The 17,487-nt window shown below is 31.5% G+C and overlaps 1 protein-coding gene and 1 long non-coding RNA gene across 5 annotated transcripts in view; both read left to right on the top strand.

Annotated features, from left to right (window-relative positions):
- The window catches only part of plx (PTB_TBC1D1_like and TBC domain-containing protein plx), a 45,033-nt gene extending 39,074 nt beyond the window's left edge, over positions 1-5,959 (top strand). For all 4 annotated transcript variants that reach the window (XM_088198400.1, XM_088198402.1, XM_088198401.1 and 1 more), the window contains 13 exons: positions 39-277; positions 347-438; positions 498-639; positions 700-893; positions 961-1,178; positions 1,255-1,419; positions 1,485-1,649; positions 1,709-1,873; positions 1,982-2,133; positions 2,198-2,450; positions 2,518-2,687; positions 4,622-4,789; positions 4,863-5,959. In XM_088198400.1, coding sequence (XP_088054526.1) covers positions 39-277; positions 347-438; positions 498-639; positions 700-893; positions 961-1,178; positions 1,255-1,419; positions 1,485-1,649; positions 1,709-1,873; positions 1,982-2,133; positions 2,198-2,450; positions 2,518-2,687; positions 4,622-4,789; positions 4,863-5,957 — 3,218 coding nt within the window. In that variant the 3' untranslated portion in view covers positions 5,958-5,959. The remainder of the gene's footprint in view (positions 1-38; positions 278-346; positions 439-497; positions 640-699; positions 894-960; positions 1,179-1,254; positions 1,420-1,484; positions 1,650-1,708; positions 1,874-1,981; positions 2,134-2,197; positions 2,451-2,517; positions 2,688-4,621; positions 4,790-4,862) is intronic.
- LOC148229146 (uncharacterized) overlaps positions 1-13,493 on the top strand; it is a 148,590-nt gene extending 135,097 nt beyond the window's left edge. The window contains exon 2 of the long non-coding RNA XR_015811480.1: positions 10,904-13,493. This is a non-coding gene — a long non-coding RNA (uncharacterized LOC148229146). The remainder of the gene's footprint in view (positions 1-10,903) is intronic.
- The last annotated feature ends 3,994 nt before the right edge of the window (positions 13,494-17,487 follow it).

Raw genomic sequence — 17,487 nt, 5'->3', positions numbered from 1 at the left:
GTAGTAATAATATGTTATAATCTGAATAATAATTGCAGCTATAACACAAGCTTTTGTGGCTCATTCTGAGATGGCGAAACAAGGAAAAGAAAAATCTCCAATGTTCACGTGCGAACATTGTCCGATGGTGTGGTATCATAAGCTTTGCCAAGAATTGGACGGCTTGAACGAAAAGCGGATTCATAGCACAATATTGAGAAGAATAGATCAACTGGTCGAAGAAGAGCAAGTACAAATTATTACAAAATATCAAGGTGGAACTGAAGATCTTCTTGAGGTATAAAATCTTGATCTAAAACTATACAATACAAATAAAACTATTTTTTAAATCAATCAAATTTATTAGGTCGGAGAACGTAATGCTTTCTTGATGATGTTATTGAGAGCACACTGTGAAGCAAAGCAACAGAGACATGTTCATGATACAGCAGAAAATAGGTAATATAAATATATAATAAAGTATCTGCAATGATTTACTAATTAAATTCAAAAAATAGATCTGAATTTCTCAATCAATATTTGGGCGGAAGCACAATTTTCATGAAGGCTAAAAGATCATTGTCAAGTTCATTTGATCATCTACTTAAGAGAAAAGCTTCAAAAGATGATATTAGCGTGTCTATTAAAGACTTTAAAAAGGTATAATCGTATCTATATATACAATTATAAATTTATATTTATTTTTATGTACAAATTTAGGAATCTTCGCCGATGAGTCATTTAGGAACTCCGACACGCGAAACTGCTGACTTTCCTCTCGATGATACTAAATTGAATGGTCGTTTTAAGGATAATTCAAGCAGTCCTAAAGATATTTCGTTGAACTTGCAACAAAACGGTAGAGATATGGAATTGTCTCCGTCTCCGCAGCTCAAATCTCCGATGATGGATATGTAATATGGCAATTAATATTCATTATTATTCAAATTGATTAAATAATAATGTTTTATACATATTTAGATTTATGAAGCTCGGAAACAATCCGTCAGCTAAGGGTTATTCTAAAAACGAGCATAAGATCAGGAAAAGGAATGATGATTCAGAATCAGATGAATCGTCTTCTGATCATTTGAATAATATGGGATCGTGGAGACAAGCTATTTTCAAAAGAGTAATGCAAACAGGCACTTTGGTTGAAGAATTTGAAAATAGTAGAGAAAGTGGTGTTGATAGTCCAGGTATTTGATAATGGTGTTTCGTAATCATGGGTTGTGTAATATAATATCTACAGGATTGTTTGTCATGTCATTCTAGTGGCAACCACTGGAGAGCTTCTACGCAGACCGTCGTCGTACTCGAACTTCGATCAAATGCAGCCGAAGAAAAGGAACAAGGAAGAAATTAAGGAGTTGTGGAAAAAGGGGATAAATCAAGCTATTTTGTTGATCAGAATGGAGAAAGAAAATGCTAGACTTCGAGGTTCGATAACATTCTATATTTTTTTTATATTACAGCCTTGTTAATAATATTGATTTAAATTGCAGCCAAACAAGAAGTATCAGCTGTGAAGCGTATTAAATTAGAGTACGAAGATATAGGCAGTGGTGGAAACGAGAACTCAAAAGTATGGGATATCTTGACTGCACCACGTGAATCGAGAATATCTACCAAAGTTGATTCTCAAATGCTACTACAGTCCATAAGAAACGGTTTGTTTTAAATATACTATAAATGTTATATGGGATGTGATATATTTTAATATTTTTAGGAGTTCCTAGAGCAAAGAGAGGAGAGGTTTGGTACTTTTTGGCCGAGCAGTTCTGTCTAAGACAACCCCCACCAGATATCAAACACATTCCTAATTATAGTGTTCCTTATGAATCTCTTCTGAAGCAGCTTACTTCTCATCAGCATGCTATCTTAATAGATTTAGGTAAGAATCTCTCTTAAATACGCTACTATGTATGTATTTGTATTATATAATCCACTGCCTTGAGACTCCTCAAATATTATATTAATTTTATATCTTCTCAATCAACAGGAAGAACGTTCCCCAATCATACATATTTTTCATCGCCATTGGGACCTGGACAATTAGCATTATTTAACCTTTTGAAAGCTTATTCTTTGCTCGATCCGGAAGTAGGTTATTGTCAAGGCTTAAGTTTCGTAGCTGGAGTTTTATTATTACATGTAAGAAGTCGATATGAATGTATAGTTCTCTATTTTATATTTAATCTAAATTATATCATTACAGTTGGAAGAAGCGGAAGCTTTCCTCATGCTGCGTCATCTCATGTTCAGACGTGGTCTAAGAAAACAGTACTTGCCTGATATGATCGCTTTACAAATTCAGTTGTATCAGTTATCAAGATTGCTAAAAGATCATATACCAGAATTATACGAAAAGTTTGACGAGTACGACGTATCGCCGACGCTATATGCAGCACCTTGGATTCTAACCATCTTCACATCACAGTTTCCATTGGGATTTGTTACCAGAGTCTTTGGTTAGATTTAGCTTATTTTCTATTGTATATTTATTTGATTTAATACTAATTGTTCAATTAATTTTAGATCTACTATTTTTGGAATCGTCCGAAATTATATTTAGAGTGGCTATTGCATTGCTGGATATTCACAAAGACAATATAATGATATGCGACTCGTTCGAAGAAATTATGGATTACATGAAACATAAAATGCCGAATATAGATAAACCAATGTTGGATAAAGTTATTAAAAGGGTAAGACAACTTTTAGTATCACTACAAAGTAAATATTTTTGCTACAAATATAAGATTTATATGTTGAACCATTCTTTATACAAAGATCAAATGACAGTAATAGATAACTAAGGGCATACATAAAATATATTTTGAGAAAGGCTGTTATATTTGTGTGGCTGTACCGTTAAACTTTGCCAATGTCTGTATGTTAAACCTTGCTTTATATCTTACAAGTAGTCTTTTATATGCGAAACCATTGTGGTCACTTCAATGTTAATAAATGTTATTTAGTGCGCTAGACCATTAATATTGTTTTAAGCGTATCTTGAAGATCATACATAAATAAAGGTACTTAGTGGGGTTGAGTAGTCACTCTTCAAATTCTTGGGTGTTTCGAAAATACGTTTTATTTTGTATTTTTTTTGTGATGGTTGATTTCTAATTGGATATTATGTATGAACCCCTACACTTGTTTTCATTGTATATTTGTCTCTGAGCTTTGAATTTGTATTCCTTTCGGTGGTAGGCATCTTATACTCTACGTTAGAGTATGAAATGCCTACCACTTCAGTTGCCCAAAAAGCATCAGTTGCACAAAAAGCGCATTCCTCAGTTCCTCAGCAGCTTTACTTATTTGTATATATTTTATGCAAAAACTATTGTGACAACCAATGTTCCATTGTGGCAATTATCTCTTGCATATTGTGTTTAAAAAAAGCTAATCTTAAGTTACTTTATATTTTTAGGGACGTCATTTGGCGGGGAAGGGAAGCACCCCCCCTCGTTGAATTTGGCCAGAAAAATTCATGTCATTTAATGAAATACTATGAATCTTAATGAAATCTAAATATTAAAAAAAACGACCAGTATCTGTCGAACTTTTGCCCCCCCCCCCTGGAAAAAGCTGAAATGACTTTTTCAAAGTAAATCTAAGAAAAACAGTATTGAATATATCCGAAAATATTTTTTAAAATACATAATTTCAGTGAAATCATATCGGAATACATTTTCACTGGTAGATATTTTTATCAGTGAAAATAAAATTTAGCTGGCAGATGCTAGTAAAATTATATGACTACAACTTTTCCATGTGTAGTATGTTTTTACAGTGAATATGTATTTTTCAGTGAAGTTATATTTTCACTAGTGAAGTCCAAATGCATTTTCACCAGAAGATATATATTTTTACTAGCGAAAATATAATTCTACTTATAGGCACTAGTGAAATTATATGATATCTATATGTCTAAAATGTCTATGAAACTTAATTTGACAGTTGCGAAACGTACATTTGCTGTTAACTGTAACCTAATGAAAGTTCTAAAACTACATACTTATACTTTTAGAACTTTCATTATGTCAAGTCCAAAATACAAAGTAAGCCGACTAATCTCTCAGGGATGTCGCATTTCGCATATTGCTCCATAGTTTATCTGTATTTAGATATTACAATATGTTTTAAAAATATGATAGCTATCCTTACCAATATTACTACGGACTTCTGATATGAGTGTATTGGTTGAAGTGTATTTAAACTGTATTTTGGTCAATAGGAGCGCGCAAAAACAATTATCACTTCTCAGAAGTCAAAAATTCACGTCAAAAGCAATAAAATCGCTTCGTCGCTGACACGATTTTATTGCTTTTGACATGGATTTTTGACTTCTGAGAAGGGATAATTGTTTTTTGCGCTCTCATATTGGTCAAAATTCGGTTTAGATATGCTTTATTTGATTCTCACTTATTGTTAGTCATAATATTGTTATAACAATTCTTAATATCAACGCTAGATAACCAAGTGCTTAATGAAATTAAAATATTAAAAAAAGACCACTGAATCGCCAACTTTTGCCCCCCTCCGGAAAAAGCTGGAATTACATCCCTGTATATTTTGTAGCAAATGGTTTGATGTATAATTTAAGTATTAATATTAATGTTTCTATTTTATGTAGACGTTTGCTCTTGATTTTGGACGGCAACTGAATGAATATCTTGTCGAGTATCATGTACTTCAAGAAGAAATGGCAGCTATAGCTCCAAAGATGGAAGCATTGGGTAAACTTGAGAGTGAAAATAAGCAACTCGAAAGGAAGAACAGACAACTTTTGGAACAATTAGATGTAATCTTAATTTTTTTATTAATGTATATATCAAAATAATTATCTAATTTTGAACTATATCGTATATTTTTAGATATCATCTTCAAAAACGAACAATTTGCAAGCGTCCCAAAATCGTTTAGAGAACCAGGTCAAGTCTTTAGAGCAGACTGTGGCCAACTTGGCGAGATTCATAGGCACGACACATGACAAGAAAAAAGATTCAGAGCTACCGAGCGACATAAGAAAACTTTGTCAGCAAGTACAACAGGGCGACAGGAAAACGTTTGGTGTCTTAGGTCAAAAGTTCGGACAGAGCTTCACCAGCAAATTTTCATCTACTGATTTCTCTAATGATAATAGCAATTCTCTCTCTGAAGAATCAAGTTCTGATCTTGACGATAAAGCAGTAGAAAAGACCAGTAAATATCCTCACATATTAAAAACTGGATTGAGTGCTCCTAATCTGTTCAATAAAGAGCCAGTTAAACAGCAGCCAAAGGTTGTAGAAGCACCTGTGAATCAGCAAGATTTAGAGAAGAAAAGGCAGTATCTTTCCATGAAGAAGTCTTATTCTTGTAACGCAGGTCTAATGGCTAATACAAACGATCTGAATAAAAAGGCAGAATCGAATGTAGTAACGCCTTCGATAAAGATCTCACCGACTTTGAAAGGTTATCCGTTGAGAGTATTAGATGAGAGTTCTGAATATGTCGACACTGCAAAGAGTGAGATTAGTACACCAATGGAATCGAAGAAGACGTCCAAGTTCTTCGCTCATTCACACGAACAAATCAGACAGCAAAAGTTGCAAGCTGAACAACTAAAGCGTGACTTTGACGATAATTTACGTAAGTTGGATGCAAGATTATCTCCTCATGGTTCTACTCATGATTTAACTAAGCCGAATTATACTAGTCCAGCGTCAATGCCACATGATATACAGTTATCTTTAAATAATCAGAGTTTGAGTGGAGACAGTGGTTTGGGTACTCCGATCTCACCGCCCAGCGATAAATTGCCTAGTCAGACGAGCTTCTTATCAGTAGACAGCAAAAATAATGAAGAGGTCATAGCTAATCACCCACTTGTGGGATGTGATGTAGATATTAAATTCGATGTTCATTCCACAAAGTTAAAGTCGTTGCGTCCGTTGAGAACAGCAAGTTCTTTAGGTACAAAACAATAAAAGGAACAATCAATCTTATTTTTTAGTGTTGTGAATGCTAACTGTTGATTTTTGCAGTATTGTTAAACGTTTTAAAACTTAGTCGGCGAACCTGTTAAAGCAATAGATTTTTTTCCAAATGTATACATAGATTTTTGACTGCAATTATTTACAACTAGATCTATATCTAATATTATTTTTAGAATATATTTTAAGATGTTGGTGTCTAAGAAAGAATATTAATAAATACAAAAAATTATTTTGTATAATTTTCAAGAAATACTTAACAAAATGTGATATTGTTATTTTATGATAGGTGTGGTCCTACGTGTGAAAATTCAGTATAAATGAAATGGTATTAAGCAGATTTTTAGATGTAATAAGCTATTTTAGGATTATTTATGTAACTATATAAATTGACCATAAGGAATATTGATTCTAAATTTGCTGAAGAAAGCTTGTGAATTATCATTGTTAGTAATGAATTTATCAAAAGATACTGCCATTAATATTTACTATGAGAAGATTAACATACATATATAGTGGTATCAAGTATTAAAAAAAATATACATTTTTTCACAAATTTATAAATTTGCACATAATATTCACTTATAATATTCACTATTGTATATAAATTTAAATAAAGCAAAAAAGCTTGAATATTTTATATTAATATTGTATAATTGAAAAAATCATATGTACGATTAAAATGTTATAAAATCATGGTGCTTCTAAGTAGACATGAAAAAATAATAATTCTCAAATAAATATATAAATAAAAATGGCTATTTGAATTAAATGTAGCTATCTACAGTAAAATATAATAAAATTTTAAGTATAGTAATATTCATAAATACATATATCATGTACAAAATACCAATGCTTTATACAAATGTTTTTGGTTTTTATATGGTTTATAAATATACATTATTTTCTAATTGAGTTACCGTATTATTTTATTAACTGACCATATGGGGGGTTACGTTGTTATTTTATAAAATATATTATATAAATGTTATTTTTTGTGTTTATTTTTTTAAAACATGTACTTATAAAGGTTAATAATTATTTATTATTTTACCTAAGAGAAATAAATCGATATATGAAAAAAGTTTTTATCTTTTAATAATAGACCCAAGTGTCTGTTAAACATACTATATGTTTAACAGACATTAAACAATATACTCTCACTTACAACTTATTAAAATACATTTTACTCGCTGTTTATATTTATGCCTACACTATTTATATTTTAACATTGTACTATGCTTATAAAAATGTATTGTTTTTATATTAGGCGGCTTCAATAAATTATGCCACAGGTTTAGGAAAGGGAAGGGGGGGGGGTTTAAAAATTCACGTAAAACCTGTGACATAATTTATAGAGATCGCCTTGTGTCATTTACATTATTACAGCTTAATATATAGCTATTCTAAACATATTAATTATTGTATTTTCATAATTGTCTTGGGTATTGTTGCAATTTATTATAAATTACGATACTCATAAAAAAATTCTTCCACGTTTTTTAAATATTTTTTACCATACCCGTTCTTATCCATTTTTTTGTGTTCTTATAAATAATATTTTTATAATATACTTATGAATATACTAATTATTATAATAAATTATTTTCTAACATACAAATATAAAACCATTTACTAGCTTCGAACACTTGTTAAGACTGCTCTCATTCCTTATTTATAAAACTTTATTTGTTATCAATAATTACATCAAAATATTTAGGGTTGATAATAATAATACTAATAAGAATAGAAAATTATTTTGCGTAAAAATATAATTTTTAATGGCTAGGTTATTTTTTTAATGCTTTTGAAAATAAATGGTCATTAAAACAAGTGTTTGGACCGCATCTGAAGATCGTATCATTCCAGGTGTTAAATGTAAGTTGTGACCTTGACCTAATTTTCTTAGACAATACGAACTGAAGCATTAATCATAACGCTTTTTTATTACGCCTAGTTCTTAAAAATTGATGTTAATTATGACGATATTTTATCTTTCATATGTATTGCATAATACATATGAATCATGATTATTTGTATTAATTAATTTATTATATATAATTCAGAATAGAAATATTAATATTCATAATTTAGTGAAATTATACAGCTTTTTTATTCATATCAAAATTATATTATAACGACTAAACGGTAAGTGGTTTGACAGTTGGGTGGTTTTGTATGTTGTCTTGGTCTAAACACCAATACATTTGACCAGACTTTTTTTTATAGAAATCTTTCTTCTATTTTTTGCGTATCTGTAAAAAATATATTATTTTTATTTTATTATCTACCTTAATACTAACACAGATATCTGGTTGTTTAATCTATTATTGTAGGGAATAAATAAAATTGTTCAAATTAATTAAACCTTTTGTCTGCGGTTATCCCGAATAAATGAATAATATTTGCCATTCATTTGCATATACATATAAAGTATTGATTTAAATTAATAAATCTTATAAATACGGTTATATCTTATGATTCCAATATAAAGGAGTAAACTAATCTGCATTTTAATTTATACAAATAAAATTAATTTTACTAAATACAATCAGAGGTGAAGTGAGTTGATATTAAAATTTTTACAGTAGATTTTTACGACATGAAACATATGATTAATCAGACATTTAAAAGTGAAAGACATTGCAACCTTGTTGGGTTATTGGCTCTTGAATGTGAATAGAAAACAAACGTTATGTAGCCTTTTTAAAGTTCAGTAAATCCTTGTATTCTATTTGTATACCATTAGCTTACTATTATCAGGTATAGCTAAGCTTTTTAAAACTAATCGTGGAACACCAACATAGGTTACGCTAGAAAACGGTAGATTTTTAAATATATCACTTTAAATCACATGTTATACAAATCATTTTGTTATAATCAAAAATGACCGCAATGGTCGTCTACAAATTTGTCACCCAGAAGACAATATCATTAACTCTAAACATTATAATAGGCTTCTTTTAATTATTGTGCGTGCGGGAAAAATAAAATTAGCTTTCAACATTGACGTTAATTACCCAAAAACTTTGCTTGTCCTAAATGTTGATTTAATGTTACATATAAGTGCTTCAAAATTTGCCAAAATATTTATATCTATATATTTTGAATTTTTTAAAGCCTCATAAGGCTACATATATTTATAGATTATAATGCTTTCTCTCCTAGATAGTTTTGCAATTTTAGAATTGCGAATTGGATTCGTCAAGCACTTGAGCGTGGTTCCCAATTCGCGTGGAAAATTATAGAAAAAATTAGCATATTTTCTATATACTAATCCGACATAGAACCGCTCATTGTTAGTAGCTATAAAGCGCAGGGCCCTAGTTTGAGCTGACAAAGGCTCCATCACACTCCTATGGTCATGGGACAAAGGACCAGCCCATTGACCCCGTGTTCGTTCGGTTTTTGTTGTTCACTCACTATTCATTAATTGTAATGTAACTGATAAACAGAGCACCGCAATATAAATCGGTTTGATGACGTGAAAAAGTGCTGCAATGACCCTGAGTCTTTGGATCGCTAAATATAAGAATTGACCTTTGAGTGTCAAAAATAATGTGAACAGTCTTAAGAAGTGCTGATGAGATTTTGATTATTTCAGAAGAAAATCTATTTAGTTGGACCGCGTGAACATTTTTTTAAACTGATTTATTTGATACTTTTAGTATATATTTAATCATAAATAAATATGGCATTAATCTTATGCTGAACGTATTATATTATATTAGTGCTTTAGAAATAGCTTAAAGTTGTTTAGAATATTATAAGCAAATTATAATTAATATGTTTGGGCCTCTTTGTGTGAAGAATTGAATCTATATATTTTCTTTACAAAAAGTGGAAGTTTGAAGTTTTGATAGTTACATATACTATAGATATGATCACTCAAATATTAATAGCAGCAATGCTTCAATACACGTAAGATTTTTTCATATCGCCGTATCATCACTCGTATACTATTTGATATTGCGAATTGCATTTTTTCGTCGTTACGTAATTGCGTGACTTTAAAGTGGGTCGCAGGCAACAAAAAGCTCTCCGGCTCAGCGACCACAATGCATTCGAATGCATTGTCTTCTTTGGTCAAATTCGCAACTCTCGAGACACCCACTATACTTATAAAATATACATACATACATATAAACGCAAAACAGCGGCTCTCTCGACAACGATCTGCAACCTTTCCCATCGCTCGTTAATCAGCGCGGAAATACAAAAGAACAGTTATGTACCCAAAAAAGTGAGGTCACGAAAAAGCAAACGGCCAATTAATTCATTCGGCGATGCACTGACACGATCCAGGGTCATCGGATTTAAAAGTATCCTCTCGATGTTCGTGTGATCTATTGAATAATGTTAACCATTAAAAATAGAAAATTCCTTTTATCATTATAGATCTACTAGTATCTAGTACGATTAATATTCTTGAATTTTTCACAAGCTATAGACACTAAAAAAAATTATAAATATGATTTTTTCGGGTGTTAAACTTTGCGTGTTCGTATCAAGTCGGGGTCCACCACTTTCGGGATTCGCAGCCAGTAAGACGCAGGTGGAAACTAGGGAGAATTTTATTAAATTATATTATATATATTACAGTTACTATGATGGCCAAGAAGTTTTCTCCGAGCAATGGTGGAGAAGCTGGCGGAAGGATGATGTGAGTGGAAGATCCTCAGTACAGTACAGTATAGCGGAAGTTGATCCAGTTGAGCCCCTCTCAGGACGTGAGCGTCTATGACAGTATGTTGTCCGTGGGCGGGCGGGCGTCTGCTAGTCTCTTCGAGTGTCTGCCGGAGTCTGCCAAGTGACTGCCTTTTTCTCATTGGAGACCAGGCTGCAATGTATTAAGGTATGCAAAGCTTGTTGACTAATAACAATCATGCAGCGATCATTCAGTCAATCATTGTACTCGCTTTTTAGAGCAATGAAATAAGTATCAGGGGCGTATATTCAGGGTGTGCTAGGTGTGCGGCGCACACCCGCAAAACCATCTAAAATATAAATTTAGAAATTTAGAAAATTTAGGGCATAAAGCGACATCATTTTGCATACAGTGGTATGCAAAATTATAAAATTTTAATATGCAGTGTATAGTATGCATTGGTATTTGTCATTCGCTCTAAAAGTTTCCGCGCGACCGACACGCTATGTATTACTCATGTGGCGCGCCGACCTTGAGTGCGGCGGCCGACTAAAGTAAATTGTTCCGAGATTTAACGGCTGAAGTCGTTCTGTCGGCTGGCAGCGCTCAGTAGTAAAATTGGTTTCGAATTTGGTGCACGTACTTCAAAAACTCTTGCGTCCGTCGCTGCTTTTTTATTACATTATATCACAATAACAGGTCACACATTTTTTATATTTTGGCGTAAAATAGTTTTTTATCTTATTTACATATGATCAATACTTAATTTTCTATTGTAGATTATATTTTTTTATTTACCCCAATAATGATGAAGAATACTGTTGAAGATATTTTGAATAATCCATTCTCAAAAAGAAGTTATGAAATTAAATTGAAGATCATCAAAATTGGCAAACCACGTCCACCTCTTCCCAATTTATTTATAAAGCATAAAGACAATAAATGTGAATATACAAGACATTTTTCATTTTCATCATATGAACGAACTGAGTGGTTAACAGGCTGCGAACTTCGATCTAGATTGTTCTGTTGGCCATGTTTATTGTTTTCCAAAGAAAGAAGCGTGTGGAATAAAAGTGGATTTGCTGACCTTAGTCATCTGATAACGGCACTGAAAAAACACAAAAGAGCGCAGTCACACGTTCAATCATTTTTTTCTCTCAAAATGTTTGGAAAACAACGAATTGAAGTCATGATTGACGCTCAACGTAAAGCTAATATAAGTCAACATAATGAACAAGTTAATAAAAATAGAGAAATATTAAAACGAATGATTGACGCAGTAGTATATCTAGGAAAACAAGAACAACCTTTTCGAGGCCACGATGAGTCCTGTAATGCACTAAACAAAGGAAATTACCTTGAATTTTTAAATGCACTTCGAGAATACGATTCTGTTTTGGATACTCATTTAAATACTGCAACGGTGTTTCGTGGTACTTCCCCATCCATACAGAATGACATAATTAAAGCAATTGGTGATCATATTAAGGAAGAAGTAAATTCAGCAAATTTTGTCGCTATTATTCTTGACGAAACTTCAGATATAATGACGAACTCACAGCTCTCGACAGTTTTGCGTTTTGTTTATGAAGGTAAAGTTTACGAGCGGTTTATTGGCTTTACAGACGTTAGCTCTGATAAAACAGCCGATGGCTTATTTTGCCACGTTGTAAATATAATTGAAGAATTTCAAATTCAAGAAAAATTAGTTGGACAGACTTATGATGGGGCGAGTGTAATGAGTGGGCATATTAATGATTTGCAAGCCAAAGTACTCGAAGTTTATCCACTGGCCATTTTTACACCCTGCTATGCTCATATGTTGAATTTAACATTACAACAAGGTCTTTCCAATATAAAAGTGTGCAAATCATTCTTTCAAACTTTAAATGGATTGTCTGCATTCTTTTCGAAATCTTCCAAACGAATAAATGCTTTACAAGAGTTTGTAGGTAGAAGACTTCCTTCTGTTACACCTACAAGATGGAATTACACATCACGGTTAAGTAACACAGTGCAAAAATACAGAAATGAATTTACGGACTTTTTTCGAGACGTCGTGAAAAATTGTGAACTATGGGACCCTGACACTGTAATAAAAGCACGAGGTTTTCTTAGCTTTTTGGAAGATTTTGAAACAAGAAAACTTCTCCACATATTTTCAAACCTTTTTGGAAAAACTGTTATACAACATTTTACAATCCAAATCTTTTGACATATTATATTGCTGTAAGAAAGTGACCGAAATTTTGCAACAACTCAGACATGAACAGGAAAATAATTATGAAACATTATGGGATTCTTATGTAACGGAAGAAAATTATCCAAGACTGAGTAATGATTTGCTTGTTGAAGAAAAGCACGCGTTTAGCCAACTATTTAATACAATAGTTGATAATATATGTAAGCAAATTGAATACCGTTTTTCTTCAATGTCCAAATTGGAATATTTTCACCTTCCGGAGAAAGAAAAATATGAGCAATATAAAGGAAAATTTCCAAATGAATTACTTACCAAACTGCAACAATTCTATGGAACATTATTTGATTATATAAGTTTAAAAAATGAGCTTGCTGTTCTTTATCATTTGCCTGAATTTGCAGAGAAATCTGTTCATGAGCTTGTACAATTTATGAACACAAATAATCTTGAGTCAGGTTTTCAGGAAATAGATAAATTAGGCAAACTAATATTAACTCTTTCAAGCAGTACTGCTTCAGCAGAACGTTCATTTTCTGCTCTGAAACGAATAAATAATTGTTATCGAAGTACCCAAGGCCAAGAAAGGCTATGTGGCCTTAGCTTGATTTCTATAGAAAAAGAGATCCTTATGGACATTAAAAAGAAGAGCACTTTTTATGACAGCGTGATAGAAAAATTTATGATTAAAGAAAGAAGATTAGATTTTATATATAAATAATTATAATTTTATGTTTATTGAAAATTTGATATTTTTATATAATAATATTTTAGATTAGGTTTGATGTTTATTTATTTATTTATATATGGGAAAAAGCTGTAAGGCAGTTTAGGCATGCCAAAACCTCGGCTAATAAAAATGAAAAAATGTACGTTTTTTTTATTTTTTATAGCACACCCAATATTGACACCCACCGTACGCCACTGATAAGTATACGCCTTTAGAAAGTGATATTTGCTTGATAACTTACGGTGCTTTTTGTCTTTCGGTGATAAATTATTTCCCATGACGTGAAGTAATTACATACAAATGTCGCACTCCATAGTTTGTCTGCACTTGGATATTACACTATGTTTTAAAAATATGATAGCTATCCTTACCGATATTACTACGGACTCCTGAAATTAAAAACTATTGCTCGAATTTTGATCAAAAAGAGGGCGCAAAAGTAATTAGCACTTCTCAGAAGGCAAAAATTCACGTCAAAAGCAATAAAATTGTGTCGGCGCCGTCGCAGTGGGAACGCTCGGTAATAAATATTTCAGAATCACTCTTGTTTTGCGTTTTGTCCGTGAGCGTGAGATAATTTCATTATATGAATTTCCGAACATTGTCGGCAAAATGAACGAAGTCGGAGCTGCTCTTTCGATCGCGAGCGGTGAGATACTTCCCCTTTCGCTCTCTCGTGTGTTAAGTGACGAGAGTGAGAGAGTTAATGATATGGTGTTTCGCAAACTGAGATAGAACGAGTAACTCGCTTCAATTTCAGTATGCGCGTATGCGTCCTATGGTTAACACGCATGTCGAGCGCTGCATCGTGGTCACGTGGTCAAGTTATAATACCACATGCTTATCGGGGACTTCAACAGACTTACTGACATCTTTGAATATTTTAGGACACCAAAAGGGATTAATTATATTTTTGATAGTATATTCTTTTAACAGAAATCGTTATTAAATTATTTTTCATATAAAATTAAATAATTAAAAAATAATTAGTGGTAATTAATTTTGTTAAAAAAATCTTTTCGAATATCCTTATGTATTTTCCTAGATCGGTTTATGTAAATGTCACACCATAGCGAATTCTTATTTAGAATCGATGGCGACAAATTTTAGGATAGTCACAGATGTGGTGATCGTATTCTGAAGTATCATTTTTATGCCATATGGCATTTTGCAAAAGCCGAAAAAGATTTTGCGTAAATTGAATATTTACGACCGAAAAGTTTTCACTGATATTGTATTGGTCAGTGCCCACACAAACTTTTATAATTATCAGTAGCGTAATTGTAATAATATGACAATTTAAAAAGCGCGATCAAAAAAAGTGCGATTATTTGGCACTTTTTTTGATCGCGCGCAAATATGCCAGCTATACGTGACAGACGCCGCCACCCGGACGTCATTCAACACCACCGACTACCGTCCGGACGGCATATGAAATTTGCGGCAGTGTGGTCGCTTACTTGAAGTCGTAGGTCTCGGCCGACTTCAGTTGTAACTTCGGTTCGAACAACTTTCAGAGAGTGAAACAATAAATGATTCAGTAAAAAAACATATGAGATTTAGTAAAAAACAAATAATGATACAGTCTGCGTGAAATTTAATATAATCCATTTATCTTTGCGGCATAATTTTTTATGTAGTTTAATCTAAATGATTAAATTTGTAATAAAATACTTACTTTACATATAAATAATTACGTGGTGATAGTTAACAGTAATAATGCGTGTATGTTTAATAAATGATTATTTAAATCATTTTATAATTAAAATACCATAACGGCATTAAAAAAATCTTTTCAGTATAAATTAAATTGTTATTGAACGAATGTTTATCTGTTGTTTTAAAAAATGAAATCGTGCTTAATGAGTTTTAAACACACGTACATAATTAATATTGAACGTTAATGACCCGCAGTTATATTGCGAATTTATTATAGGCGTAACTTTCAATAATTAACCACAATTTATAGTGACCCAATCATGACATCCTTTTCACCATCAGTGTCACATCTTCCGACTGTAATTTCGCATTGGAAATTTCATTATTGAGCAATGTTTATATTGTATTGAATGCGTGTGTCATTATTGTTTGGTTAGACACGAAAACGTGTTTAGAATTTATGTATATAACTCAAGAAGAATCATAATAGTAACTGTACTGGGAATTGTTAAACGTCGCAACTTGACCGCGAAAGATTCTGAGAAAGAAATTTGTAAATTTGTTTTTATGACTACTACGTATTATGGATTTTCCAGCTTACTTTCTGTACTTAATCTTAACCCAGTTTCACAATTAATATCTGCTAATATATAAAAAATAAATGAAATAGTTAAGAACTTCATTAAAAAAACTTATCCACTGAATTGTTTAATCGAATTATTTAGTTATACTAGATCAATATATTTTTTAAATACCCAGCATCTTTAAGCTGTAATATAGCTTGTAGAAATATATTTATTAAAAATATGTAAAGTTCATTACAATTATACAATAGATCTAAATGTGCCACTAAAGATTTCCTTATTCACAAGTATGTGATAAATTATTACCGTTCTATTAAATTAAAATTACTTAATGCTGTGGTAATTCACGTTTCAGAATCTTGACAATTATTCTGTAATGTAAACCCATAAAAATATAATATATACTTGTATAGAGCACATTTTAAATATTCTTTGTTTAAGCTTTTCGTCCAAGAACAAAAGGTATCTTTGTCTATAAGACAAGACTTTTGTATGACTCATATGTCGGTTGTTCTTTTGCGCAAAACGCTTTCAACATTGTGAGCAACAATGAAATCCTTGCATCATGTCTGAAAGATCCATATCGAACGTGTGCTGCCGGCGAAAGTATCCATAAAGCGAGATAACACACTAAAATCATGTTTTGTTGTTAAATCCGATTTTAATGACCATAAAAGAGGAAAGATTACGCCACTAGCTTCACAGTCTTTTACTGAACACGTTCAACCATTTGGCGCAATTTTAATATTTAAAAGATAAACATAGAAACAAGTAACAATTGCACTTTATCGTATCAAATGCTTTGTCTAAATCAACAAAGAGAAAGCAAAACTTGTTTTTTTAATTGTATAAAGTTAATTTCTGTGGTCTATCTCATACAATAAAATCAAGATTGATCCAATCTTTTCTACAGTATTGTACTATTCTACAAAAAATCTATGTCAATAAATTTGTGAAAATATTATAAAAAAATATTTATAAGTAAAGAGTGTGAAAAAATTATATTAATAAATTCGCTTCTATTTGAAAAATAAAAATAATATTTAAAGGACTTGATAAAAAAAAGAAATATTCATAAAACTAATTATATTAAATTGGACTAATAGTTGCTCTTTATTTTTCTTTATTTTAGTAGTTTGAAGATTATGTATTTAAGTTTAGGCCCTAATGAATTATGGCTTTATAATGCTTAATAATAAATTCTTTTTATGTACCACTTTATTATTATTATTATGGATTATTAGACACTATGATACATTGTGCATTGTCTATTGTAAAACATGAAAATTGTAGTGCAGTGCTATTCAAATATTCCAACTTTCTCGTTTCTTGATTCTAATATTCTAATATAAGACTAACGACTCGATTATCAAGACGTGTTTTACCATGTATAATTCCTGTTGTTGTTTATTCCTATATTTATAAAAAAAAACTATAATCGAATCACTATTATGTGTGTGTCCAATTGTTGCTATTTCTAGAATCCGAGCGAGGTGATCGGTTTACAAAAAAAGTCGCAATTCAGGGACATTCTCGGTCGGCTGGGTTCTTTTCGCGCCAGCTTCACGGAAGACTAACCATCAAGGCTAATTTATCATAGAATCGCATAATTATACTATTCGACTTCTAAAAATTCAAACGTCCTTCTAAAGACCCTAAATGTCTAAATGAGTCATACAGAGTTTTGTACTTATGATGTT

Source organism: Plectrocnemia conspersa, unplaced genomic scaffold (genome assembly GCF_051122295.1).
Source record: "Plectrocnemia conspersa isolate PC_06_02 unplaced genomic scaffold, ASM5112229v1 ptg000011l, whole genome shotgun sequence".
Lineage (NCBI taxonomy): Eukaryota > Metazoa > Arthropoda > Insecta > Trichoptera > Polycentropodidae > Plectrocnemia > Plectrocnemia conspersa.
The sequence above is the reverse complement of the archived record's forward strand: the minus strand, read 5'-3'. Positions and strand labels throughout refer to the sequence as shown.